Raw genomic sequence first — 26,478 nt, 5'->3', positions numbered from 1 at the left:
TAAGACTGGGTGATGGATAGCGGCGCTACATCCCATATCACCAGCAACTCTTCCGTTATTCACAAGCCAACTCAATACCATGGACAAGAACAGGTCACGGTTGGCAATGGGGATGCTCTTTCCATTAATCAGCATGGTACCGGTATCTTACACACACCAAATTATTCTTTTCATCTCTCCAAATTATTACATGTGCCACATATCTCCAGAAATTTATTATTTGTTTACAAGCTTGCCTCTGATAATAATTGCACTATAATGTTTGATGATACCGGCTGCATAATCAAGGACAAGAATTCCAACAAAATTCTGTTCAAGGGGAGCTGTACTGAGGGCTTGTACACCATTCCATTCTCCTTTGCTTCACCAAAATCTGGTGCAATTTCCAATAACCAGTGTGCACTACTATCAGACGGTTCATCTTCTTCAATTTGGCATCAACGCCTTGGGCATCCAGCGGCTGGAACACTTTTCCAAATACTTCATCTACTGAAAGTTCCTCACTCAACTAAAGGCTCTGGATTCTGTCAGCCATGCAGCCTTGCAAAGTCTCACAAATTACTTTTTGGATCAACAACGGAGCGCTCAAATAAACCTCTCCAGCTGATACATTCAGATGTATGGGGGCCGTCTTCCATGGCATCCACCAGTGGGTATCATTTCTATGTCCTATTTTTGGATGATTTCTCAAAATACTCTTGGATATACCCTATGACTGCTAAATCTGAAGTATATCAGCATTTTATACATTTCAAAGCTTTAGTTGAAAATCAGTTCTCTACCACTATTAAGTCTTTTCGCTCGGATGGGGGAGGGGAGTTCTGCAATGGCAGGTTTCAAAAATTATTTCACCTGTCAGGAATTGAACATCAAATATCTGCACCCCACACACCTGAACAAAATAAAAGTGCTGAAAGGAAGCACCGTCACCTATTAGAAACTGTTAGGAGCCTTCTCATTCACTCATTAGGCCCTCTACACTTCTGGGTAGAAGCTTTGTTAACGGCTGTACACCTGATAAACAGGTTACCAATCTTGAGTTTGAACTCTAAATCACCGTTTGAAGTACTATTTCAGAGACTGCCTGATTATCATTTTTTAAAAGTGTTTGGTTGTCAATGTTATCCCTGGTTGAAACCATACACAGTGGGTAAGCTATCTCCAAGATCATATCCCTGTGTATTCTTGGGCTATGCTCTTCAATACAAGGCTTATAGATGTTACAACCCTCAAACAGGAAAGGTGTTCATATCCAGACACGTTACATTTGATGAGTCTTCCTTTCCTTTTGCCCAAGCTAAAAGCACCACATCAACACTACCTCCATTATTACCGTTTCCATTATTAGTCCCACCATCTTATCACTTACAGTCCACATCAGGCAGTCCCATTTCCACTGCTCTATCACAGATACCTTCTGCACCTTCATCTCAGTCACCTACACCTTCATCTTATCCAACTTCAGCATCTCTTCCTACACCGGTACAGGTAGACAATTCATTCAATTCATCAAACCAACACAGTATGGTACCGGTAGACAATTCTGCAAACAAACACATAATGATTACAAGGTCTAAGACTGGTTCTTTAAAACCTGCTCAAATATTTGATCTACATCATACAATCACTGCTACAACTGAACCCTCTACATTTATTCAAGCATTTGCTGATTCGAGATGGAGAGCAGCCATGTCAGCTGAGTACAATGCACTGCTGGATCAACAAACCTGGATACTAGTACCTCGGTCCTCTAATCAAAATATCCTGGGCTGCAAATGGACCTACAAAATAAAAAGAAATGTCGATGGATCTATAGCCCATTACAAAGCAAGACTAGTTGCACAGGGTTATAAGCAAGAATATGGTCTTGACTACCTAGAAACGTTCAGTCCAGTGGCAAAATTTCCTACAATAAGGGTTCTTCTAAGTCTTGCTATATCTTGTCATTGGCCTATACGTCAACTGGATGTATGTAATGCTTTTCTACATGGCATCCTTGATGAACAGGTTTACATGCAGCAGCCAAAAGGCTTCATTGACACATCCAAGCCTGACCATGTGTGTTTATTAAAGAAAGCTATTTATGGGCTTAAACAGGCTCCAAGACAGTGGTTTGCGACATTCACAAATTTTCTTCTCAAATTGGGGTTCCACACGAGCAGTGCTGATTCCTCTCCATTGATTCACAATCAGGATGACACAGTGACGTATCTTCTAGTGTATGTGGATGACATTTAATTACCGGAAATAACTTGCAATCTGTCACAAACCTTATCTCCACTCTTCAAGGAAGATTCAAAATGAAGGACTTAGGATCTTTATCCTATTTTTTGGGAATTCAAGTATCTTCTACGGCAACCGGCTTACATCTTAGTCAGAAAAAAATATGCCATCTCTTTGCTACAAAAAGCGGGTATGGAGCACTGCCGTCCTCTTTCCTCTCCATTATCATTCAAATCAAAAGCTCCTAGCAATATGACAAATCCATATCCCAATCCACAATTCTACCGCAGCCTGGCAGGATCTTTACAGTATCTTACAATTACTAGACCGGATATCACCTTTGCGGTAAATTACATCTGTCAATATATGCATCAACCGCTGCAACATCACTTTATCATGTTAAAACGGATACTTCGGTATGTTCAAGGCTCTCTTGATCATGGTCTATTCTTGACCTCAGGCTCCTTTGCTCTATCAGCTTACTGTGACTCAGATTGGGCTGGTGATACAGATGACAGACGTTCTACCACGGGGTATTGCATCTATTTTGGGTCCAATCTCATCTCCTAGCATGCAAAGAAGCGGCCTACTGTGGCAAAGCCATCCACTGAAGCAGAATATCGGGCTCTAGTTGTCACTACCTCAGAAATAATATGGCTTCGCAGATTACTTAATGATTTTTCTATTGCTATGACATCACCTACACTACTTTACTGTGATAATGTATCTGCATTAGCTCTTACCATTTTGTGCGGGAAAAAGTTCAATCTCATGAAGTTTGCCTAAGGCATATCTCCACTACTGATCAACCGGCAGATATATTTACAAAGTCGCTACCTCCTGCTCGTCATCATCTTATCAGATCCAAGCTTCGGGTATTTCCACACCCATCAGCTTGCAGGGGGTATTGAGTTCTAGAAGCTTCAAGCAAACTGACTCAACTGAATCAGTTAGAGGATCAACTGATTCAGCTTCATTCCCAGCTGGACAGACTACATCAACTCCAGCTGGATCAACCGGATCATAGAACAATCCAGAATACATGCCATTACTATATAAATGAATGTAATTCTGAACTATTGTGATTAACTCCATTCTTTCCGTTTTCTCTGTTGCCGCAGCTTCATCCCAGATCTTCTTTGTAAAACAGTTTTTGTTTCTATTCTTTCTTCTCAAATTCTATCAAGTATAGCATCAAGTCGTAAAAGATATTTGCAGGCTTGTCTCCATTAACTGCTATGATGATAGTGCTTTATTCCCCTTCCATCAAATCCTCCAAATCTAGGCGTCTAAAATGTTAAATTAGCTCCAACTAATTCAACAACTTGGACAAAGTTGGGGTCAGTAGAATAGCTTTTCTTTAAAAAACCTGGCCTTTGTTAGCTAACTATAGTTCCATATGGTAATATCCTATGATACACACACAAAAAAAAATATAGAAATTTTATATTTTAGAAATAATATTTTATACTTAAATACTATATCATACAGACCATGCACATACATGCACGGATATATATATATACATGTATATAGACATATACACATATATGAAATATTTAACAATAATGTTTAACTATCAAATAACAAAGCAAAAAAAAAAATAATTACAGTGGCTGTCATTGTATGAGGTTATTATTTCTTTAAATTTATAAATATATCTTGTTATAATTATTACTATTATTAAAAATTATTTTTTTAAGTTGCTGGCTAAGATTAGCAATATATAAAAGAAAAATAAAATGGGTAAACTTGTATCTAGAACCTTGAATTGATGATAGGATACGGAACAAGCATGTAAAAAAAATGTAGCAGCTGAATGGTTAAATCAACATGATAATTTGACAATGTGACTAAGATTGTGAAAATCAGTCTATTTAAAGAGCACATTTCATGGCAATGATGGATTTGCCAATTTGTTTTAAACAAAAAGGAATCCATTAGCCAAATTGAGTGGTTAATTTTTCTCAAAAAATTATTTGGACAATAAAGTATCATCTAGTGCAATCATAGAAGTTCCCTCCAAATTATGAAAGTAGCAAAATATGTTAATTTAGGAAGCCATACTCACAACCGTTTTCTACCTTTGTCATCTATAAAAGCATTCATCTAAACTTGCCGCACAACCTTAAATGCATGGTAAATTTGGCTCAAAGCCGAATTTGGCCATACTCAAGTGAATTGCTACTTAGATCTGATTAAATCTATATTTTATAAAAAAAAGATTATATATAAATGATCCAAACCGTTGAATATGATCAAATATCTCTATATTGTTTAAAAATGAAAAATTATATACTTCAAAAATTCCTAACATATGTATAAAATATAATATATATATATATAATTTAATATAATTTAAATTATTTAATTTTTGAACTATTTAATGTTTAGATTATCGATTTTTAAATCATAATTTTTTAATTTATAAGGTAATTCAAATTCGGTAGGTCATATTGAATGATTTGGATTGGAGCTAATGGGAATAAACCAACCCCACGTAAACTTTGACATATAGTGGGGATATGCCTGACAATTCCGGACACCGAGCCTCCCCATAGTACAGACCGCATCACGTGTCTCCGCACTCGTGTTCCGAGTCATGTCACGTGCCAAAACACGTGTGCTTTGCCGCCATGACCCAACCGTGTCTCACCACGTGCCCCTTAAGATCACGGAACCGCCATGTACGGACGCGGCTCCTATTCCCATGTTCCGCAGGACCAAACTAAGCTAGTGCCATCCAGATTCCATTACACGCTGTATCGTTCGGCGCATTGGCCTCCTAACGTGTTCCCACCATCCGCGGAGGGTGCATTATAAACGGGCGCATCGCTTCGCCGGACGTCAGCCGAAGCGAGTACGTGGGCTACGTGAACTCCTCATAGACACGTATTTATGCGGACAGTTGTACAGGAAAAGTCGCAGTTTGGTTCGAAGGACAAGTGGTTAGATTATGTCATCCGGTCGTAATCAAAATCAAAACACGGATCGGACGGCTGTGATAGGTGCGCTCCCCATCCTGGTCGGAGCCGGTGGGGAGACGGAACCCGCGAAGGGCGGCCTCGGAATATCGAGCTTGCGAAGATTTCACGCTGGTCGAAGCCGTAAAATTTCCATTAATGTTACGACTCCCAGCTAGTCACCACAATTTCTCCAAGCGTTCCCGGAACCAGTTTGAATTAATGACACGTGGTATCAGAACCCTTTTGGTTCAAAGGTTGGGTCTACTGGGCTTTTTTAGCGAAAATTCCTTTCCCCACCTCTACCCCTCCCGCACGCCGGGCCCGCTTCCGCTGCTCCTCCGGAATTTCCAAAACCTCGACCTCCTTTCCTAAAATGAAGGACTCCAATTGTTCCGTAGGTCCTAATATTTGTCTTACTAAGAGTTCAGGATAATAAATAAATTCTCAAGGAGCAGCAGATCTGATTTCAGCCCTTTTTGCTCTCCGTCACTACCAAGGCAAGCGTTATGCTCTGTTTTTATTCTTCCTCTCCTTTTCCTGTCTGCTCTCCCCTCCTCTCGTCTTCGGCGATATCGACACCGCCTAATCGTGTATCCGCACCCACTGCAGAGGGATCACCACCGTCGGGATCTGGTAGGTCCGATCGAGGGCCGCTGGATGCGAAGCCGACGGGGGCGGATATATGAGTAGGACTCCCGCGGAGAGGAGGGCGGGGAACGGGAGCTGTGGGCCGGCGAGGGGCGCCGGATAAATGCCCTACGTGGGGGATCTAGGGCTCACCGGGGCGGCGCTGGTGCTCGTCCTCGTCGTCGGGCCGGTGCTGGCCCTGGTGGTGCGGCGGAGATGGCGGCTCGCGGTGGCGCGGCAGGAGGAGGTCCGGCGGTTGGTGTTCCTCGCGGCAGAGGAGGCCGAGAGGGCGGAGATGGAGGCCGTGCTTGCTTATGCGGCAGAATCGACCGCCGTAGGGGCGCCGGCGAGGCCGGTGTGTGCAGTTTGCTTCAGCCCCACCACGACGAGGTGCTCTCGGTGCAAAGCCGTCAGATACTGGTCAGTGGGCACAAAATCTTCTCGTTTCTTTTGTTTATTCTGTTGATTTTCTGGAATTTTATCTACCTGCTGGTGAAATTGGGCTCTTGTATGGTGGATTTATATGTGGTTCCCCGAATTGGGGATGTTAATGGGGTGGAATTAGGGTTACAGTGTTCGATTCGCGCAATTGAGGATTCTTGGTTTCTGGGAAATTAGTTCATGGATCTAAAAGTATACCCCCTTTTGTTATCACAGAATTGCATGGTAGAGCCAAATTTGGGTTGATGATGTTATTAATTGTTAATAGAAATTCTGCTGTCCTTATTACTAGAAATTTTGCTTTTTATTTTTGAGTAGACAGCAATACTTATGACCAGTGTTCTGGAGTCTGAGATAAAAGTCAGCTCTACCCAGCATATTAGCAGAATAAGGCAATTGCTGAGATGCGATGAGATGACAATAAACCAAACAACTGTTTGGTATTAGGCAAGTTGCATTGCTATGAATTGAGAAGATGAAGCAAAAACTGAGTTTTCGAGAATACCATATGAGATTTTTGGGGATCGGAAACTTAACATTATATGCTCCAGTTGAACGGACAAATTTTGAGTTTAAGACAGCCAATACACTACAGCAGAAGATTTCATGATGCTGTTTAATGCAATGTTCCCTTTCTCGTGGAAACAATCCTTTTAACTAGAGTATGACTATTGGCTTCTTATTTATCCATAGTGAATGAGCTTGAAATCTAGTTTTTGGTTGTTTGTCTTTTTATGCATTTAACTTCCTACATTGAGGTCTGCACCTGCTTTGGGTATGCTTCTTTCGACTCACAATCATTCTAGCACTTATGATGAAATTATTGCATTCTTTGATCCAAGGCCCGCCGAACCAGTGCCAGAACCCATATAGGTCGGCAGGCGGGTTGATACGGTACTGGTTCGGTATCGTACTGGCACATGGTACTCTTAGGCGTACAGATTTTTAATTTTTTTTAAAAGTTTTCAAGTTTAATTAATTGGTAATCAATCTTTTTTAATTTTTTCAATGATTTTAAATCTAATTTGATGTATTTTTTATATATTTTTGATGTTTGTATGATCCTGATTTAATCTAAAGATGCATCTTATTGTTTTCAAATGATACAAAATCTAAAATAATTAATGAGATATTGCATGCTACAAAAAACGATATGAAATATGCTAAAATCAACTAGTAAGGTGAAAAATATAAAATAATACAATCAATTATATATATTTAAAGTACAACATACATACGGATATCTAAAATTTTGTCGAGTGGCGATGCTTCTCGCAGATATTCGGATCATTAGCATAGTCAGGAGGCACATCAACCCATCTCTCTAGCCAAGCAGCGTTATAGTTTTCTCTGTTTATCCTATAAGGAATGTGTTCTGGGTTATAAGTACCCTCGGATCTCTCGTTGAAGGGGCTCATTTGAATAAGCCGACATTAAAATCTGACCTGTAAGATGCTCTGAGCTGCCTCGGGCCTTTTCAATCTCTTCTTTTAACAAAAGAAGGAAAGGAAGAAGGGGCTCGGTTCTGAATCGGGCCGACTTGGTCCGGTTTGCTTCGCATCGAGTTCGAATGGAACCGCCCTGTTATGGCCGGTTCATGCCCGGTTCTAATTGGTTCGAGATTCGTTCTGGCCACTTTGGCGCCAGACTTGATTTTATTAGGCGAACCGACTCAGTCCTTGACTGGGTCAGCTTGGTATGGGCCGAACTGGGTGGTTCATCCGACCTTGCTTTGATCAAACTAAATTACTTGTAGCCCAATAACAATAGGATCCTTTTTGTTAGTTCCTTGATAGAACTAATTTGCTAGTAACTATGTTGTGAAAATTCCATTAAATTTAATGTTCTATGAAGTGTGACATTTATCTATTTGAGCTTTTCTTAGTTGCGTGGCTCTCTGTCACTTTTTAGGATTACTACCTTGCATATGCAATCCAAGTCTCTCATGTTTTTTTTCTGCTTCATTTATTTATGCTAGAAGTTATGATGTATCGGAATACCCTAGGAAGTCTTTTGATTTGGTAAGGATAATTGTTAATCATAAGGAGTAGGAGAAGTGTATTATTGGCATAAACTAACTTGAGGTATCATATAAATGCCAACAGTTTAGATTGTTCATGATTTATCTCAGTCTGTCAACAATCTATACGATCGTGCTTAGTAAGTGGATAATTGTGAACAAAACAGTAATTTTATCAAGTCATAATTTACAAGCCTCCTCTTTAAATCAATAAGGGCTTTGTGATAGCCAATTTCTTTTTTTGAAGGTAATGTTTTTGTTTCAAAGTGCATATTTCTTAATTAATAATGCTGATATTAAGATAAAAAATAGGGCCATTACCTAGTTATGGTCCTAGCAATCTAGAGTCATGGGAGGAGTGATTTGGGGACATACCTAACTTTTGGTTTTCTTAATAAAGTTGTCATCCTAGGACTTGAACATTCAGCACTGCGCTTATGCGCCTAGCAATGGCCCCTATATTAAAATAAAAATATGATGCAAAAAGAGAGGTAATAAAAATTTACAAATTTATTGATCATATGGAAAAGAGTCAATGAAAGAAGTGATTGGTCTCAGTGTTTCTTCAAGCATTCCTTTCATTGCGTTTCCATCTTGATTTATCCAAAGAAGGGCACATAGAAAAGCATGTCTTTAGCTTAATCACCAACTATGGATACAAGCATTCAATAAAGTGTTTCAAGCATGGAATGTTGTACCACCTAAACCATCCAGATCGGGATGTACAGTGCTATATGGGGGGTGGACTAGCATAATTCTGTCCCTCAATTCGAGAAATCCAGCGAAACAGAGAAAAGAGAGGAGCAAGAGGAAAAAAGAGGGAGAGAGGAGGGGGGAGAGAGAGGAAGGGAGGGGAAGAGAGAGGCCGGGAGGAGGGAGAGGGCTTTCAAGCCCCCTCTCCAGCCGCATGGTAGCAGGGGCGGAGCCTTCTCTCTCCCTTTCCCTCTCGGCACTTGTCTCTCTCTCTCCCTTGCCCTCCCTCTCTCTCTTTAATGAAATAGGGGCTCCAACCCGATTTTCATGTGACTGAAGGAGAGGGGGCTTGAAAGCTTTCCCTCCCTCCCCCTCTCTCTCTCCCCCTCCCTCCCTCCCTTCCTTCCTCCCTCTCCCTCCTTGCCTCCCTCTCTCTCGCTTCCTCTTTCCTTCTCCCTATCCCCCTCCCCCTCCCCCTCCCTCACTAGCTCCGGTTGTGTCGGTACGGTTTTGGAACGGAATGGCTCGGTATCGTACTATACAGTACCGTTGAGCAACTGGTACGGGTTCAGGTACTGGCACAGCATACCTTAATTTCTATAATTTTTCTGAATAAAAAAGACAAGTTAAATTGCTCGCATTAACTTTTCTCGTCCTTGAGTCATCATATGCTACTTGATTTTTCTGGCTGAAATAAACTATGCATGTTTGGACTCTAGAGAGCAAATGAAAGAGTGGACATTTTTTTGAGTCACGACCCTTTGGCTACTTATTTGCACACATGATAGTGTGCTTTGGTATCTGCGCATTCTTTTGAAAGGGATAAACATTTATGGCAAATGCTTGTTATGTGTGAAATAAGAGGTGGCTGCCACCTATGTTCTGTTGTGTTGTATTTCATCTAGGACTTGTGCTATTGAGTTTTTGGGAGGGCTGATATTCAGTCCTTCAAATGGAAAGGTGAACAATTCTGGTAGCCAAGGACCTTCTTTCCCCCAACAATTATGCCAATATTTATTTGAAACACTTTATCATGCAGTTTAGTGGGGCTGGGATAGCTCATTTAAATTTATTTATCTGCTTAACATAAATAGAGTATAGGGCATTGTTGGCCTTGATTTGAGATTTTCATGTCGATATTCTCCTCTCTTCCCTTCCCTTTCTCCTTTTCTCCTGTATTTTGTGAGACTTCATCCAATCAACGTTGTATATGTTTTTGCTATTTCCTTTTGTTTTTCTATGAGAAATTTTACCTTGATTAGTTGATTAAGTGGTGAAATTCTTTTGCTTTTTTTTTTGTTGAATTAGAGCTATTTACCACTTATGATAAAGAAAAACAAATGAATATTCAACTTGTAACGTACTGTAATTCTTAAGGCTATGTTACCTAAAACATAAAAGTTCTTTGTCCACAATAAGAACTCTGTGGTCCATTTTTGGTCCCTTTGAAATTTGGTATCATTTCTATGTTTGTAGAAATAAGATTGCTCATGATAAGATAGAAAAATTCAAATATAATGTCTGATTGTGCAACAAAATGGAGGTTGCAATCACAGTTTGATGGGTACATATTGAGGCTCCTATTTTACAAATCAAAAAATGCTAGCTGACCAAAGTCATGCTCCAGTAATTTTATAGCTATGTATGTCTTCAGCTAACATTTCGTGTTATGAACTCATTGCTTTTCGGTAATTCCCTCTCTTTTCATTAGCTGATGAACCAAACAGTTCATGAATATCTTGGACTTGGTTTGGCTAGGAAACTGGCCAAGCTCAAATGCTTTTTAAAGTTGGGCTTATAAACCAGTCGAGCTTGAATACCTTAGGCTTCCAAAAATTAATAGGAGTTTAGCTTGACTTGATGAAAAACTCATTTAGGCTCAGTTCAATTGACGAATCGAGCTTGAACACATGCATCAAGCTTGGCTTGAGCCCCATTGCCCTTTTATATAATGACTAATAAGCCAACCCTAAACAGCCTATTACGTGGCTCAGCCCAGTTATTTCCACCCCTATATATGTTCTTCTCTATATACCATTTATTTTATACAAAGTCTTGGATGTGGATGTGTAAATTATAGAACTACGTATTAGTGGGGCTCCAAGTGGTTTGTATGGATCTGGCTTTGATCTAGAACCAATCCAAAATTAACCCCAAGTTATTTGGGTTAGAGTTGGATTAAGCAATATCACCTGTTGAATACGGATTTGATTTGCATCACTAAGTTCCAATTCGGACCCTAATCAACTCGAACTGATGAAAATCGGGGACCTATATATTTTAGATCCCTCCCTGAATATAATAAAGTAATTTTGTTTTAGTAATATTTTTTAATTGGAGTAGTTGTCATTAACTTGTGGTGCTCATTATAATTTATGTAGTTATCAAGCAAACTTTATGTAGCATAGGTTGTTGATAATGTCTATATGTTGCTTTTTTTTTTTGCATTATATGTTTATGATATAATTAAATAGCAAGTTCATACATGTTTGTTATGGTTGTGCTTGAATTATTTTTGACCTGATTGACCTGAAAAATGCAATGAACTGATAAAACAAATACTGAACCAAGCTTATCTGATTAGCATGGAAGTGGATTATGTTTGGGTTCAATTTTTTAACCTAATTTAACTGTGAATTAGACTTAGGGTAAGTCAACTCCTGATGCAACCCGATTTGCTTGGGAGTGAATTTGGAGACACAAACAAGAAGGTGACTTCTCGAATAGTATATGATATGGAGGCACCTAGAAAACATCTTAATTAACTATATGATAATGAGTTTGTATGTTGTCATATCATTGAAAGAAATGCATAATGTAAGGTTTTAAAGAAATTCAATATTTAATACTATATGTTAAGCAAATTCTTATGACCATTGGCCATCAATCATTCTTTGGCATCTCACATGGAAGCTTGGCACCAATACCATAAGAAAAGAGGCCTTGCGCACTTACTGCCATTCCACCAAGAGAGTCCTAGAGAAATAAAAAACTAGGATGGGAATCCAGTTCAATCTATTTAATGTCCTGATGTGACTTACAGCCATATATTTTCTAGATATAGAACTCCGATATGACAAATTGAGATGTGGTAGGTGGAGAATCTCTCCTCCATGCCTATGCTATGCTAGTGAGTCCATATGTATGTTCCGTTCTCAATCTGAAGGAAATATTTTCCTCCAAAAGAAAATACTCAATTGGATGTTGCGAATGTATCAATTAAATTATGAAAATAATATAAAGTAAAATCAAATGGGAATGCCAATCATCAATAATCTATACATGAAAGCCTTTCAAGTCTGATTTCATCCACTGTTTAACAAACTTTTTCCCAATCTATTAGGAAAATACTAGCCATTCATACGTGATGCTAATGTTGCACTACACCAGCACAACACTAGTGATGTGTAATGATGCATTTGGTGTAATGTAAGACCAATTTTAATTAAAATGTGGTATTGATAGAAGAAACCCAATTTAAGATGACGCAAAACATCAAGAAGTGGGTCGAAAAATGGAAAGAGGAGGAAAGAGGAGTAGGTTTGGGTCTGGCTACTTAGTAGACGATTCCAGCTGCCAAGGCCTAGTTTGAAAGTCAATTACGGGGTGGGATAAGGCAATCATTCTATCTTATCCCCAAGATAAATACGCTAGCACTACAAAAATATATTGAAGCATTGATCCTGGACAAAAATCAGGGATAACTAAGGTTCAATGTTTCTTAGTTACCATCGAATCGGGTTATCCCCATGTTTTATCCCACCCGCATTATTAAGATGACCAAAGCGACCCTTTATTAGCAAAAGTAATGACAAAGGGAGGGTATTTCTGCTTTTTAATGTCTGTTATATTATTGTACAATGTAATCATGAGGTGTGAATGAAAAAATTTCCAAACAAAAATGATTTATCCTGTGGTATCCCATCTGAATTAACAATACCAATCAAGGATAACACCAACTCATCCCTGAATTGCTTGTCCTACTTGTAGACTAGGTAAGTTTAACTAATTAACTATTTTTGTTCTTAATATGGAGTTGGTGGTAAGGGTTCATTTGGTCATTGGGTTTATGAGAAAAGAGCAGATTTATCTTCCAATTAAACATCACTAGCAATCAAGCATGTGCAATAAACGTTGAAGAAAAATGATAAAAAAATATAAATATAAATTTAAAATTATATTAATAACCAACAAATAAATGAAAAAAATCAATATATAAAATTGTTTATAAAACAAAGAAAATAAGGGAAAATTAATTAGAATAATATAGATATAAGTATAGAACAAAGTAATAGGTATCCTTGTTGAGGTAAGGAGTGATGGGTGGACTAACAAGTGTAGGGATGGTGTATGGATGAGAGATATTAAATGAATTTAATTTTGGAAAGATTGAGGGGGAGAATGGTGTGAATTATAATATATATGTATATGTATATATAGCAAGAGAGGGAGGGTTAATTTCGGAAAGAGAGGGAGTGATGGTGTTGATTAAGAGACAATCCAATCAATAAGCTATAAATTGGTACCGAATGCTATACCATTTTTCCATCAGAATGGTAGATATTGGCACCAAGATTACGCTATGAAACTAACAATATCAAAATAAATGCAAAACCATCGATACCAACATACATGGTTGGTATGGTATTGGTGGTATGCATCATTATGGACCAATAGGCACTGGTATGTACATACATACAAGTTGTAATCAAGCTGAGTCTGATCAAGCGTAGGTTTGGTGAAGCTCAGCTTGAATTAATTTCGAGCTTGAAAATTGAGATAAAGTTGTAATCAAGCCAAGTTTGATCAAGCCTATGTTTGGGGAAGCCTAGCTTGAATTAATTTCGATCTTGAAAATTGAGATCAAAATTGGCTGGTTTCTTATTTGATTAAGCCTAATTTCGAACTAAGGTCAACTCAAGCCTATTATGATTGTCTTGATAACCAAGGTTTTGAATACTGGTGACTGAGCCCCATTATTTTTCCATAAGAATAGTATGGTATTGGATGGTACCAATACCGATAGTATGTACTAAAACTAACATCAAAAGAATGGAAGGTTATCTCTACCAACTGGTACGGTCGGTATTGTACCATCAATATGGACCTTTATGGGTTGGTACATGCTAGTACAACAATATGTATTGGTATGGATGGTTTCGATGTACTGGCACCCATACTGGTGCCAATTTCACATAAGTATGGTACAATACCAATGGAACTACCCCATTCTAGTAGTGTTTGAATGCATGCTGATAACCTTTATTAGTATTGAGTTTGAATGTAGCTAGAGTTGAGCTCGGTCTAAACTTAGCTCAAGCTCCAATCAAGCATAGTACATAAAGCTTGGTTGAAGCTTGATTCATTGGTTAAATACAACTGTATCAGAGGCATCTACTGAATCAATCCATCAGTTAATTATATGCTGATATATATATAAAATTAACTAAGATGAATCAATGAATCAAGCTTTAACCAATGATTCAGTAGATGCATGTATGCATGCATGTATCTATATATATAATTTACTTTACTGACTTTGCAACCTCTTAGGTTTGGCTTGATATGACTTTCAAGCCTATCATTGTGATCAAGCTTGGCTAACATAGAATTGAGCTTGATTTGAGCTTATTTTGACTAGAGCTCAAGGCATTCTTGAACTGCACAGAGACCAATTGACAATCCTGGCTTTTAACATAGAAGCTTGGAATTGGAGTCTTGGATGCCAAATTCTTGCTTGGATCATGATGTAGGTGATACACTTGCCTTGTTAGGTTCAGCAATGAGTCGTACCAAGGATATGATAGAAAAACAGAATATGTCAAGAAAAGGAAATAATTGCTCTAATTGGATTCTATTGTCTAGGAGATGAGTTGTGTTGGGACTTGGGAGCTGTCAGCATGTGAAAGAAAGATGGATGAGAAAAGGATACCTCTTCAGTATTCATCACAGATATGCCATTCAAAAGTTACTTTTTATAAAATTTTGGATCAAAGCCTAATGCCAATCTGGGAATAAAAATTAGATGGATTGTCTTTGCAGAATGTTCGAGAAAGTCAAAATTCCCTTGTCATGACATAGTATGATAAATTTCTACCCTCCTACCTGTGTGATGTTATTAAATGTGTTCTACAATTAACCACCATGCTATGCATTATCTTATCGACAAGCTCCTAGTTCAACCTTCTTTTTTTCATTGTTGCAGCTCTGGCAAATGTCAAATTGTTCACTGGAGACAAGGCCACAAGGAAGAATGCCATCCTCCATGTATTGAAGATAAGTATGATGGCCGAACAAACATTTCTGATCTGAAAGAAGTACCAGTTGAACAATCCATTGAATCTGGCAACAGTTTGGAATTTGAAGAACAGCCACATGCTAAAGCAGCTGAGACTTCCCCAAAGAGACCATCATCTGAATCCAACTGCTGTAGTAACATTCTTACTGAAGACAAGCCTGAGGACAAACCTGCTGTGGATGCATCTGAAACTGAACACACTTCTGATTCTTTTTCCTCATCAGCACCTAGCTGCTCGACATTTTCTGGAAGTACGGAGACCTCTGATGATGGTTCTACCGGCGAGGAACCACTTCTATCCCATAGTGCTAAACTAGGTGTATCTTCAACTCATGATACTTCTCCTAGCAGCTTCAAAGTAGCAGTTGATGTTAGTAACATGAATTTTACCAAAGCTTCGCCTGCTGAACTTGCCAGTGCAAGCATTCCTGAAAGTAGTGTTCCTTGCTCGAGTAACTCAAAGCAGAGTGTATCCGCAAGTAAAACTGAAAGCATTGAGTGCAAGCCTAGTGCTCATTCAGGCATAACTCCTTGTTCTAGTGCCACTGTTGAAGGTGATATGAATGTAGATCATGGTGCTGGAAAAGATAATTTATCCTATTCTCATGCATGTCCAGAGGATGAATGTGTTGAGCTAGATGTTGAATCTTCTTCACAACTGTCTAAGTTCCCTGGGAAGAATGATCCCTTTAGTACGAGTTCTAGAAATGAAGATTCTTTGCACAGAGCTGCTTCATCAGAAGGAACAGCTAAATTCGAGCATAAGGAAATGCAGACCGTGGGCACTGAAAATTCAAGTTGTATTGCCAGCAGGAGGAGCTATGGGATGTTGCAGAAATCTACGAGTACAAAATCGTTTAAATCTGCTTCTTCTGCTGTTCAATCATCTTCTGATGGTTGTGTCCACACAATTGGAACTGTTAAATCCTTGAAGGTTGATAATGCACCAACAATTCCTATTAGATCATCCGAGAGTAGAGGATCTATGCCAAATGGTCTGACAACATCCATGAAGAGAGTTGTTAAGCAGTTTACAGCTCCAAAAGTTTCAAGGCATTATCCATCAGAAGTGGTAAGCAATCTATCAAATAAATCTTAATGGTATTAGTTCGCATTCCTGCATATCTGTACATACATTATGGGTTTATTTGCTTTTTCTGGATTTTGGTGAGATTTATTGCATGTGTATTTTATTTGTTCAGATGCTTTTCCCATATGATCTCTTCATCAGACTTTACAACTGTGACAAAGTGGAACTGCGCCCTTGTGGTCTTACTAACTGTGGCAACAGGTAAAGGATTTTGCTGCCGTACAAAATTTTTTTTAGAATGAACGTGTGTGTGCTGATGCGGATTAGCTTTAGTCTTCTAATGTTCTTATCACTGTCTATGTTCCATTTAGATTGAAACTAATCTAATCTAGTCACCAATACTTATGGTTTTAATGACCAACTAATTAGGCAGATAATGTTTGTTGTCTAATAAATGTAATTTATTTATTTTATTGGTACATTCTTCCTTGTCTTCTACCCTCATGTTTTGTTCAACTTGGTTAAACCCTAAAGCTTGTGTGCCATCAATTTTCATTCAAATATATTATACTGTTCTTCTGCATATAGCAAGATTCTTGCATATCAGAAACTGGTATCCACAAGAAGATGGAGTCATTTTCTCAATATATTTAAAAAGATCTAACAAATTCCCTTAGAATGACAATGTGAAAGTATCTTGTCATGCACTATGTATGGCTGTAGGGTCATACATTTCCTTGTTTAAATCATTTTACCTTAGTACCTTCATCTCTTGTCCAAAGCTGGACATAAGCGGCATGACCAATTCTTCAATGATGTGGTCAATAATGCATATCTAGGATTCTATTCATTGCTTTTAATTTTAATTTATAAGCCATGACATTGCGATATGATTGGCTCAAGATAAATGCTGTGGTCTGTTTATAAGGCCCTATTTATATCAAAAATATGATCAATGTAGTTTATTTTCTTTGATGTTTGTTCATATTTACTGCAGTTGTTATGCAAATGCTGTGCTCCAGTGCTTGGCATTTACGCGGCCACTTGCTGCATATCTTCTTGAAGGACTTCATTCGAAAACATGTATATTTTTTTTCACCTGATTTATTCTTTGATATTCTATTTTTAGTTTTAATATTAAAATGGCTAATCTTTCATTTTATTTAATTTGTTCTTAGGTCCAAAGACAGAGTGGTGCTTTGTCTGTGAACTTGAAAGACTATTGATGATGGCAAAGCAAGGAAAATCTCCTTTGTCCCCTGCTGGAATTCTCTCTCATTTAAGCAACATTGGTAGTAATTTTGGTCATGGAAGAGAAGAAGATGCCCATGAATTTTTAAGGTGAAGTGCTATTGTTTTTTAATTGAAAACTTTGTTTCATATCATATGATATAAATATGAAACTTAATAATAATTATTTGACATGATATATGAGTTGAATGTTATATGAATATGGGCAGTATAGAATTCTCTATTTGATAAATGTTTAATAGATACATAGGAAAAATAATTTGTGGAGTAATCAATGACAGATTATTTAATTAGTTATTGCCAACCTCTAGTTGTCTCTTTCCTATTTTAAGATCATGCTAGAAAGGGGTTAAAGGGACCTAGAAGGGGTTTAAGGCTCTGCTTTTTCCACTCAAGTGAGATGACTAGTTGTCTGCAATCTAGAAATGGCAGGTGGGATTTGGGTGGCAAAGGTGTCAAACATGTAACATTGCTTACAGAAATATAATACTGTTACCCAGCAGGCTGGCCGATGTGAATGCAAAACAGAGTGAAAAACCATTGAGGAAGGTGATTATATCTAGATTTATAGGCGGAGACTGGATTAGGAAGGTAACCATTTTTTTTTTCATTCTGGAGAGGTGATTTTGAGGATTTTTAGCAATTTGGCTTGTGCCTAGGTTTACCTTCAGAGAAGTGCCGATAAAGTTTGGCAATACAAATGGAATGCCTTTACCATGTTAATGCCGATAAAGTTTGACCACCTGCTACATTACATTGGTGGAGGGATGTATCAATGAGGATACCTGATGGAGTTAAGGAAATGCAGTGGTTTGGTTCCTAAATTAATCTAATATCTCGAGGGATTTGGAGTTTCATGGAATGCTCGGTCATGCTTGATCATGGAATGTTTAATCTGTGATGAACAAATGATACTAGAGCCATAGAAGTATCTTTGGCTCACATTGTCTTGAAAATGGTGTTCTATTTAGAGTACAGTATTTATTGATGTTGAGATTGTCCCCTGTGAAACTTAAAATCTGATCCCCTTATCCTGGGCAATCTTTAGAAATGGGTTGAGAGATACTAGTATAACCGTATGAATTGAGGCTCAAGTATTTACTACTGATGGGATATTCTCTTGTAAAATCCAAAACTTGATGGTCTTATCTAGGACAGTCTTTAGAAATGGGTTGAGAGATAATAGTATGTAACTGTACCCATAACCGTCAAAGCCTTGTCCCATCTAGTTGAGGTCGTCTTTATGAGTCCTCATTTGTGAAGCTTTGTAATTCAGGGTTTTCCTGATATAATTTCTAACTTTTACATATCCTTTCTCACGACTGCTATCTGTGTTACCTTTGATATTTCCCTTCCTTTTCGACATTGTTCTTTAAAGTGCCCTGCTTACTGAGATCTGTTATTGCCCTATGTGCCCCTGCCATGTGATTTATGTAATGATGGAAGATATTTCTCCCTTCTTTTAAAAGTTTTGATGGTAGTTTTTCATTCCATTTAGATTTTTTTAATTGTATTTCATTGATCCTTAATCCTTTATTCTATTACGAACATATTTCTATCTTTGACATTTCTACTTTCTTTTCACCTTACTATACAATTTTTCCTTAGTCAAGGAATATTTTGTGGCTGTCTATGGTTTGATCTAAGCAGATATCTCAGCGGAGAGGTCAGTTTTGTATCAATACATGCACTCACTGATTCGATATAATTGATATCTTGATCCATATATATCAGCCAATATAATTTGATATAACCCAAAACATCAGTCTATGTGGTATTAACATATTGGCTGAGATTTCCTAACCCATTTTAAATTTATTCCTCAATTACTACTTATACAAATTGATATCTTCAAATTGTAATTAAGCCCAAATTTGTTCTATTGCTGAGATTTTATCTTCTATATCCCTGAAATATTTGGCCGAGATCTTTGAAGATCTTAAACCTTCGTTTTTAAGCCCCAGTTTTCATATTGAACAAGAAAATCCTGGATCTTGGTCTCAGCCACGGTGATGGCCAAGATCTTCCAATTTTAAAAATTTTATCTGTGCCTTGAATGAGTTTGTGGCTTTCTTTCCCGTTCCATTTGTTTGATCTTTGATGAGGCACCACTTTTTAATTATGCTTTGGCCTCTGATGGCTCAATACAACTTTCAAAACACATACTAACAGCAAAGGAATCCCGGCAGTTGGTATCTTTCTATTTGTTGAAGGCTTGCTGATACCAATGTTCTCCATGTGTCTGCCTTTGTCAAGGATTTCTGAGATGAGAAATATCTACCAAAATTGGAAATTCTTAAATGATTTTTAAAATTAAATTTGACTCTATTGCTGAGACCAGCTCTACATAATAGGATCAACAAAAATGATGTTCTGAATATGTGTAACAGTTAGAGACCCACCCATTACAAGGAGTTTCTATTTTTTTTTCCATCAAAACAACAGAAAGTTCAACCGCCCCCAAAAAAGGGTTTTTTATATGAATACCCTTCTAAATATTGAATTGTGTATGAATACCCTCCTAAAATTAATATTTGTATGTATACCCTCGTAAAACACTTGTTTTTATTTCTATCTTTTTTTTGCATATTTCTATCTTTTTTTTATTCTTGTTTTTGCATATGAACCCACACCATCTAACGCTATTAAAAATTAACGGTTTCAAATTAAAATGACTAAAATATTCTTAATGGGTAGATGTACAAAACGAAACATTTATAAGACGCTTGCGATGGGGACAAAAAAGTAACTTCAAAATTTTATTTTATTTTAATTAAAATAAATATGGTTTTTATTAACAGTGTTAGAAGAACCATTATATTAGGGGCATTTATACAAAAATAGTGTTTTATGAGGATACATAAATAAATATAAATTTTAAAAGGGTATTCACGCAAATTTGAATTTTTAGAAGGGTATTCATGCAAAAAAACCCCAAAAAAAGAAGGGGAAAATGGGGAAAAAACACATTGGTGCTGTAAATCATACAAAGACAGTGTGTTTTGGTTGCCCGCTCCACATGATTACTTTCCATGTATTCAATTTATTTGGTTGGGAAGATGGACTTAATGCAATGCTGAGATATGATTTGTTTTCCTTGTCGGTGTTATCAAAGGCATTCAGGAGCATAAGTTTAGTGATATGTTTTGGCAGGTATGCTATTGAAGCAATGCAATCTGCATGCCTCAAGGAAGCTGGGACAAATGTAACTGGCCCATTAGTTGAAGAGACAACACTTATACAACTAATTTTTGGTGGTTACCTGCGGTCAAAGGTAATGTTATCCTAGATTTTCTTATTTTATTTTTGTTATGGTTCATTTATGAATACCATATAAGAAATCTGTTGCTAGTGAGACAACTCGTGAAATGATAATGACTGGTAAATGCAGATAAGGTGCATGAGATGTCAAGGAAAATCTGAGCGTTGTGAACGAATGATGGATCTTACTGTCGAAATAAATGGGGACATTGGTACCCTTGAAGAAGCACTTTCTCGTTTTACAGCTACTGAGATTTTGGATGGAGAGAACAAGTACCAGTGTGACAGGTGCATTGGTTTTTATTCCTAAGAGATCTCCACTTGGATTATCTTTTACTTTTTTTGTTCATTAGTTTGGATGTGTCATATGTTTCACCAACCTCAGTAGTGTCCTATAGGGTTTGGAACTGTAGCTTCCTCCGTCTGATCTTATGTTCTCATTTTGCCTGGCTACACATTTAGTTTCTGTGTTGAACACAAGCTGATCTTTTGGTATCTGATATCTCATAGCTACCAACTTTCTTTTTTGGCTCATTACTTAAAAATGACCTGATTCATATAGAGCATTACTGAATTTGTTCCATTATGGTGAATAATGTATCTCTTGTCTGCAGCTTTTAACACTGTTATAGTGACGTCTGAAGGTATTTATATTGATTAAACAGGGACTTTTGTGCTTTATTTGTGATTGGCTGCTTCTTTCATGTTCTCAATAGACCTTTATATACAACTCCTTGATGTGTGTTTTTAGCATGCTCTTCATGGTGATGATCTGCTATGATAACATTTTCTCTCCCTAAGTTTTGTGATCTTTATTTACAATCTTTTACCATATTGCACGTGTTCTTTGGCAGGTGTAAATCATATGAGCGAGCAAAAAAGAAATTGACGATATTGGAGGCTCCTAACATCCTTACTATTGCATTGAAACGTTTTCAGGTAATTATTAAAAAGCTCAATTATGTATGTATCAAATTAACCTTGCAGCTGGTTATAGGTTATCTTTGTTGTATTTTCTGAATGAGTTAAATTGGAACACAACTTTGTCAATAACAACTAATTCAATTTTTGGTCCATTCCTTCCTATGTTATACAGTCTGGTAAATTTGGCAAGCTCAACAAATCTATCCGGTTCCCTGAGTACCTGGATTTAGCTCGTTATATGAGTGGAACAGATGACAAGTTCCCTGTTTATAGGCTCTATGCGGTGGTTGTTCATCTGGATATCATGAATGCTTCTTTTTCTGGTCACTATGTGTGTTATGTGAGGGATACGCAGGGCAAGTGGTACAAGACTGATGACAGCACGGTATGCTACGTATTCTAAAATTTTCTTTCTGAAAAATCTAGTGCCACAGTTATTCTGTTATGGTGTAGAGATTGCATATGATTTGTTATTTATAGGTGAAGCTACTTCGGCCAAACTTTGCATTCATTAGTTTGGTCGTCAGTTTTATTGTCTTTCTCTTTCTAGTTTATTTCATTAAATATTTTTACCTCAAATGATAAAATCGGTAAATTAGCACTAGAATTGTTCCATCAATAAAGAGTTTATCTCTCGCCATTTGCTGCAAGGCTATTCACAATTGATGTCCATTGATGTAGTATGAAAACAGGGTTCATTTACTGCTGTGATATTTCTATTGCAGTTAATATTTATACTCTGGGAACCTTTGTGACTTAAAGAAAAAGAAAATATAAGGAACAAGCCACGTGATTGAATTTATGTGATTGTTTGCTCATCTACATACACAAACAAGAAGGTGCCTGAATATCTATTTATGTTATGTTTAGGTGAAACCTGTGGAGCTTGAAAGAGTCTTGTCAAAAGGCGCATACATGCTTCTTTATGCGAGGTAAAGTACATCTGAGGAGAGCCACTCTCTAATCATTTGGATTTCTCTATTCTAAACATTACCAAATTCACTCCTTAATCAGGTGCTCACCTCGTGCTCCAAGTTCAATAAGGAAAGCACTGTCCCATGAGCAACTACAGAGAAAAAAGATCAAGGAAATGAAGATCAAACCCAATTTTATGTACTTACAACGGAGTTCGTCAATTGCACATCGGAGGAGCCTGTTTCACTCACAGCGGTCCATGGATGATGCTGCCAATTTTCAACCATATGATCTGTTTGATGAAAGAATCCGTCCTCCCAAAATAGATTCGTCCAGCGACAGTTCTTCCCTTTTCAGCTGCTCGTCTGAGGGGTCTGGTAGCACTGAGAGCACAAGGGACTCGATCAGTACTGATGAGTACTCTGAATACTTATTTGGAGAGTCTGACCGGATGGGTTGGAACAGTCCTTTAAGATCTTCCGAGGACTCGGATGGCTTCAATTACTCTCCTTCAAGTACCCTGAGAAGCAGCGATTCCACATCGACTCTCAGTTCTTCAGGATGGGAGGCAAACCGGGTGGAGGTTGTGAGGATTGAGGATAGGAAGCGTCAGGACAGCAGAGAAGGGTTTTTGGAGGGCAACATGAGCCCTTCCTTTTTGTACCCTGACTCGGTTAAGCAGTGTACAAAGTTGACAGCAGAACTTAGGACTACAGGGACTGACCGGGTTAACCCTAATGAGGTGAAGCCCAATGTGTTATTTAGAAAGTCTAAGGAAAGAGCAGCCCAGACATTTTATTGATGGTTTGGGTTGTACAGAAATAAGGTAGCTGTAATATTATCTCGTTCTGGTTCGAAGAAAATGAAAAGAATGATAGGTTTTTCTTTACCATTGTGTTCTTATTTTTATGTAGCCTTCTTAATATAGGGTATAGACAATAACCTTCAAAGATGTCTTCAGATGTTGTACCAATAAATCCACATAACGTCCCTATTGCTCTTGCCATCGGACAGCTTTCGGTCTATGCCAGTCCAGTCTTGACCCAGCCCATCTGGATTCCTATTGCCCACATGACTTTGAGAGAGAGAATATGAAGCATCTCTCTCATCATGGAGCAGTTCATGAGCACATATATCTTGTGTTTGGCTTTGATTGGGTCATGAGAGGGATGGATGAAGTTGGAAGAATGGATAATTTTTATCGTCTGATTGGTTTAAAAAATTTAAGAACAGTGGAAATTTTTATCGACCGATCTACTAATTTGTATCCTCCAAATTAAGGATAAATGGAACATGTAAGGATGAGTTTTTACTTTGACAAAATTTTCTCATTATTATTATTATTATTATTATTTTTTGACAAAGTTCTAATTTTTTTTTTTTTTTGTCTTTTAGGTGACAAGAGGCTTATGCCCTATCTTTTTATTTTACCTATACTAGTAACTCTATACTATTAAATCTTATTACCAATTATTTTTTTAATTTTAAAATACAGTTTTTATAATTATAAGTGAATAAGTAGAATGGTCTTCTATTTTTTGATTTATATTCATTATTTTTAGTTAAGTATTTATATACAATTAACTAACTTTTTAAATTAAATTATAAATTAATTAGTTATTTATATAATTAATATATAAATAAATAAATTTATATATAATTAATGTATAAAATTATTTAATTTAATTAAACTAAAATTAAACTTTTATATATTTTTTATGTAATTATAAATTATAAAGATTATAAGTTTATATGTTGGCCTAATAATATTATTTTATCAAAGAATAGTTTAATAAAAATATTATTCAAATATTATCCATCTTTCGTCTCATCTATGACAAATAAAGGAAGGAATCTTTTTCCATCCTGTCTCTCTTATCCATTCTTTCTTCCCTATTTAACATTCCTCCAATCCATCTTGCATACTAAATAGAGTTGGGCTCTGTTTGGAATCATCCAGTGCCCCAATCCTCAGAGATTTTTTTTTTCCCGATCATTTCTCTTGCTATCTTCCTTCTCTCCCCTTCTGGTACTCTCTTTTCCTCTTGATGCTGTCGGATCTGGTGGATCATTCCTAGGGCTGTCAACGGGCCGAGCTGCTCGAGCTTGGCTCGGGCCCGGCTCGGTAAAAACTCGGCTTGAGCTCGGCTCGTTAGTCAAACGAGCTCGAGCCCGAGCCCAAAATGAGGTCCGTTTAAAACCGAGTCTGAGCCCGAGCTCAAGCACGAGCAGTTCACGAACCCAAATGAGGGCTCAGTTCAATTAACAATTTAATTAGGTTCCAATTAAACTTGTACTCAACCCAATTAAATTTTATTAGGCTTAATCAATTTAAATCCCAATCTGATTGAACCCAGTTAGATTTAGATCATACCTAACCCGAACTAACCCAAATCCATTTAATTTCTTTAAAACAAATTGGATCGGTTCGGGTTCAGACAACCCGTTAACCCGAACCAACCCTTTAACCATTCCCTCCTCCTCTTTCTTTTCCTTTTCTTTTTTTTCTTTCTTCTCGGTTTCTCCCAAATCTTCCCAACCCCACCTCCGGCTCCACCCCCACCTCTACGGACCACGGCTTCGTTCTCCTTGCCCCAAGCCCGAAGCTGATGCCCCCCTCCCCAACATCCCCTCCGACGACGAGGACGACGATGACGACGACGCCGCCGCCACCGTACACTCGATCCCAGCTCTCCGAGAAGCTCCGCCGCCTCTGCAAGAAGTTCCGCATCATCTCCGGCCGGGCACCCTTCCTACGCCTCTTCTCCTTTCTCCGCCCCCGATGCCGCCACCTCCGGCGAGGAAGGTACCAAGCGCCGCCGCCCCAACCCCCGAGCCCCATCCGGCAGTTCCCGCGCCGAGGCTCCCCCTACACCTTAGATTTCAGTCTCTCCCCCGTGGCCGAGCCTGCGGCGCCCGCGGCCGTGCCCACGGCCGACGCCTGTGCCGGCGATGCTCACGGTCGCCCCCTTCTTTCTTCTCTTCTTCTTTTTTTTCTTTCTTTCTTTCCTTCGTTCTTCTCACCTCCGACGAACTCCTCTGACGAACCGACGATGCCTGACAGGGATGGGGATGGGGATGGGGATGGGGCGGGCTCGGGCTCGGGCTGGGGCAAACGAGCCTTACGAGCTCAAGCCCGAGTCGGGCTGTGCCAAGCGAGCCCGAGCCTAAAATTTTATGAAACGAGCTGAGCCGAGCCTGCAGAGGCTCGGGCTCGGCTCGGCTCGTTAACAACCCTAATCGTTCCCAAACAGGACCTTAGCATTTTAAAAAAAATCTAAAATAATCGTATGATTTGCGATTATTAGGGCTTTGAAATTATAATGCTTCATACAGTGAAAGAGTAGCTCTTTTAGGTCAAATATGTGAGCATCTTTTAGTTTATAATGCAAATCCCTTATTTGCTGGATATGGCACCATCTCCAATTCAAGCTAATAAATTGTTGCAACAAAATTTAATGGGCCTTTATGAATGTCCTTCACCATACTTTTGATTATAAATCCAAATAGCACAATTGCTTCAGTCTAGCATCGAAATAAAGACGAGCTCCCATTCAGACATAGCCAAACAAATTATTTTCTAACCTAAAGGCCATTGCTTTTCCATCCGAAAAATATTCAAATCCCATCTGACAAAGGAAAACCTAGTGCAGAAACCACAATTCAACCCTTTTTAATGGATCCTTTCCCAAACTTCGCCCCTACTTCTTTAAAATGTCTTAAAGAAAAACTCTCAACTAAATTTTATTTTTATTTTTTTTAAAAATCATCCTTATAAGTTGGACAATACCCAAAATACTATCAGCCTAATGATGGCTTTGCAAAATTA

The 26,478-nt window shown here is 38.1% G+C and overlaps 1 protein-coding gene across 1 annotated transcript; it reads left to right on the top strand.

Annotated features, from left to right (window-relative positions):
- Positions 1 to 5,692: 5,692 nt before the first annotated feature.
- Positions 5,693 to 23,538, top strand: LOC103716161 (ubiquitin carboxyl-terminal hydrolase 17-like). Its single transcript, XM_008804048.5, has 11 exons — positions 5,693 to 6,236; positions 15,176 to 16,340; positions 16,471 to 16,559; positions 17,296 to 17,381; positions 17,477 to 17,639; positions 20,703 to 20,823; positions 20,941 to 21,098; positions 21,665 to 21,749; positions 21,907 to 22,119; positions 22,605 to 22,666; positions 22,749 to 23,538. The coding sequence occupies exons 1-11, from the start codon at positions 5,941 to 5,943 to the stop codon at positions 23,449 to 23,451; spliced, it is 3,141 nt and encodes a 1,046-aa protein (XP_008802270.4). The 5' UTR covers positions 5,693 to 5,940; the 3' UTR covers positions 23,452 to 23,538.
- The last annotated feature ends 2,940 nt before the right edge of the window (positions 23,539 to 26,478 follow it).

The sequence above is a fragment of the Phoenix dactylifera genome, chromosome 7 (genome assembly GCF_051530095.1).
Source record: "Phoenix dactylifera cultivar Ajwa chromosome 7, Ajwa_hap1_PhDact_Kaust_v1.1, whole genome shotgun sequence".
Taxonomy (NCBI): Eukaryota; Viridiplantae; Streptophyta; class Magnoliopsida; order Arecales; family Arecaceae; genus Phoenix; species Phoenix dactylifera.
The sequence above is the reverse complement of the archived record's forward strand: the minus strand, read 5'-3'. Positions and strand labels throughout refer to the sequence as shown.

Coding starts and splice junctions, on each gene's coding strand:
- LOC103716161 (XM_008804048.5), top strand. CDS start 5,941: ATGCCCTACGTGGGGGATCTAGGGCTCACCGGGGCGGCGCTGGTGCTC. Junction 6,237..15,175: donor TGCAAAGCCGTCAGATACTG/GTCAGTGGGCAC, acceptor TCATTGTTGCAG/CTCTGGCAAATGTCAAATTG. Junction 21,099..21,664: donor AACAAGTACCAGTGTGACAG/GTGCATTGGTTT, acceptor GTTCTTTGGCAG/GTGTAAATCATATGAGCGAG.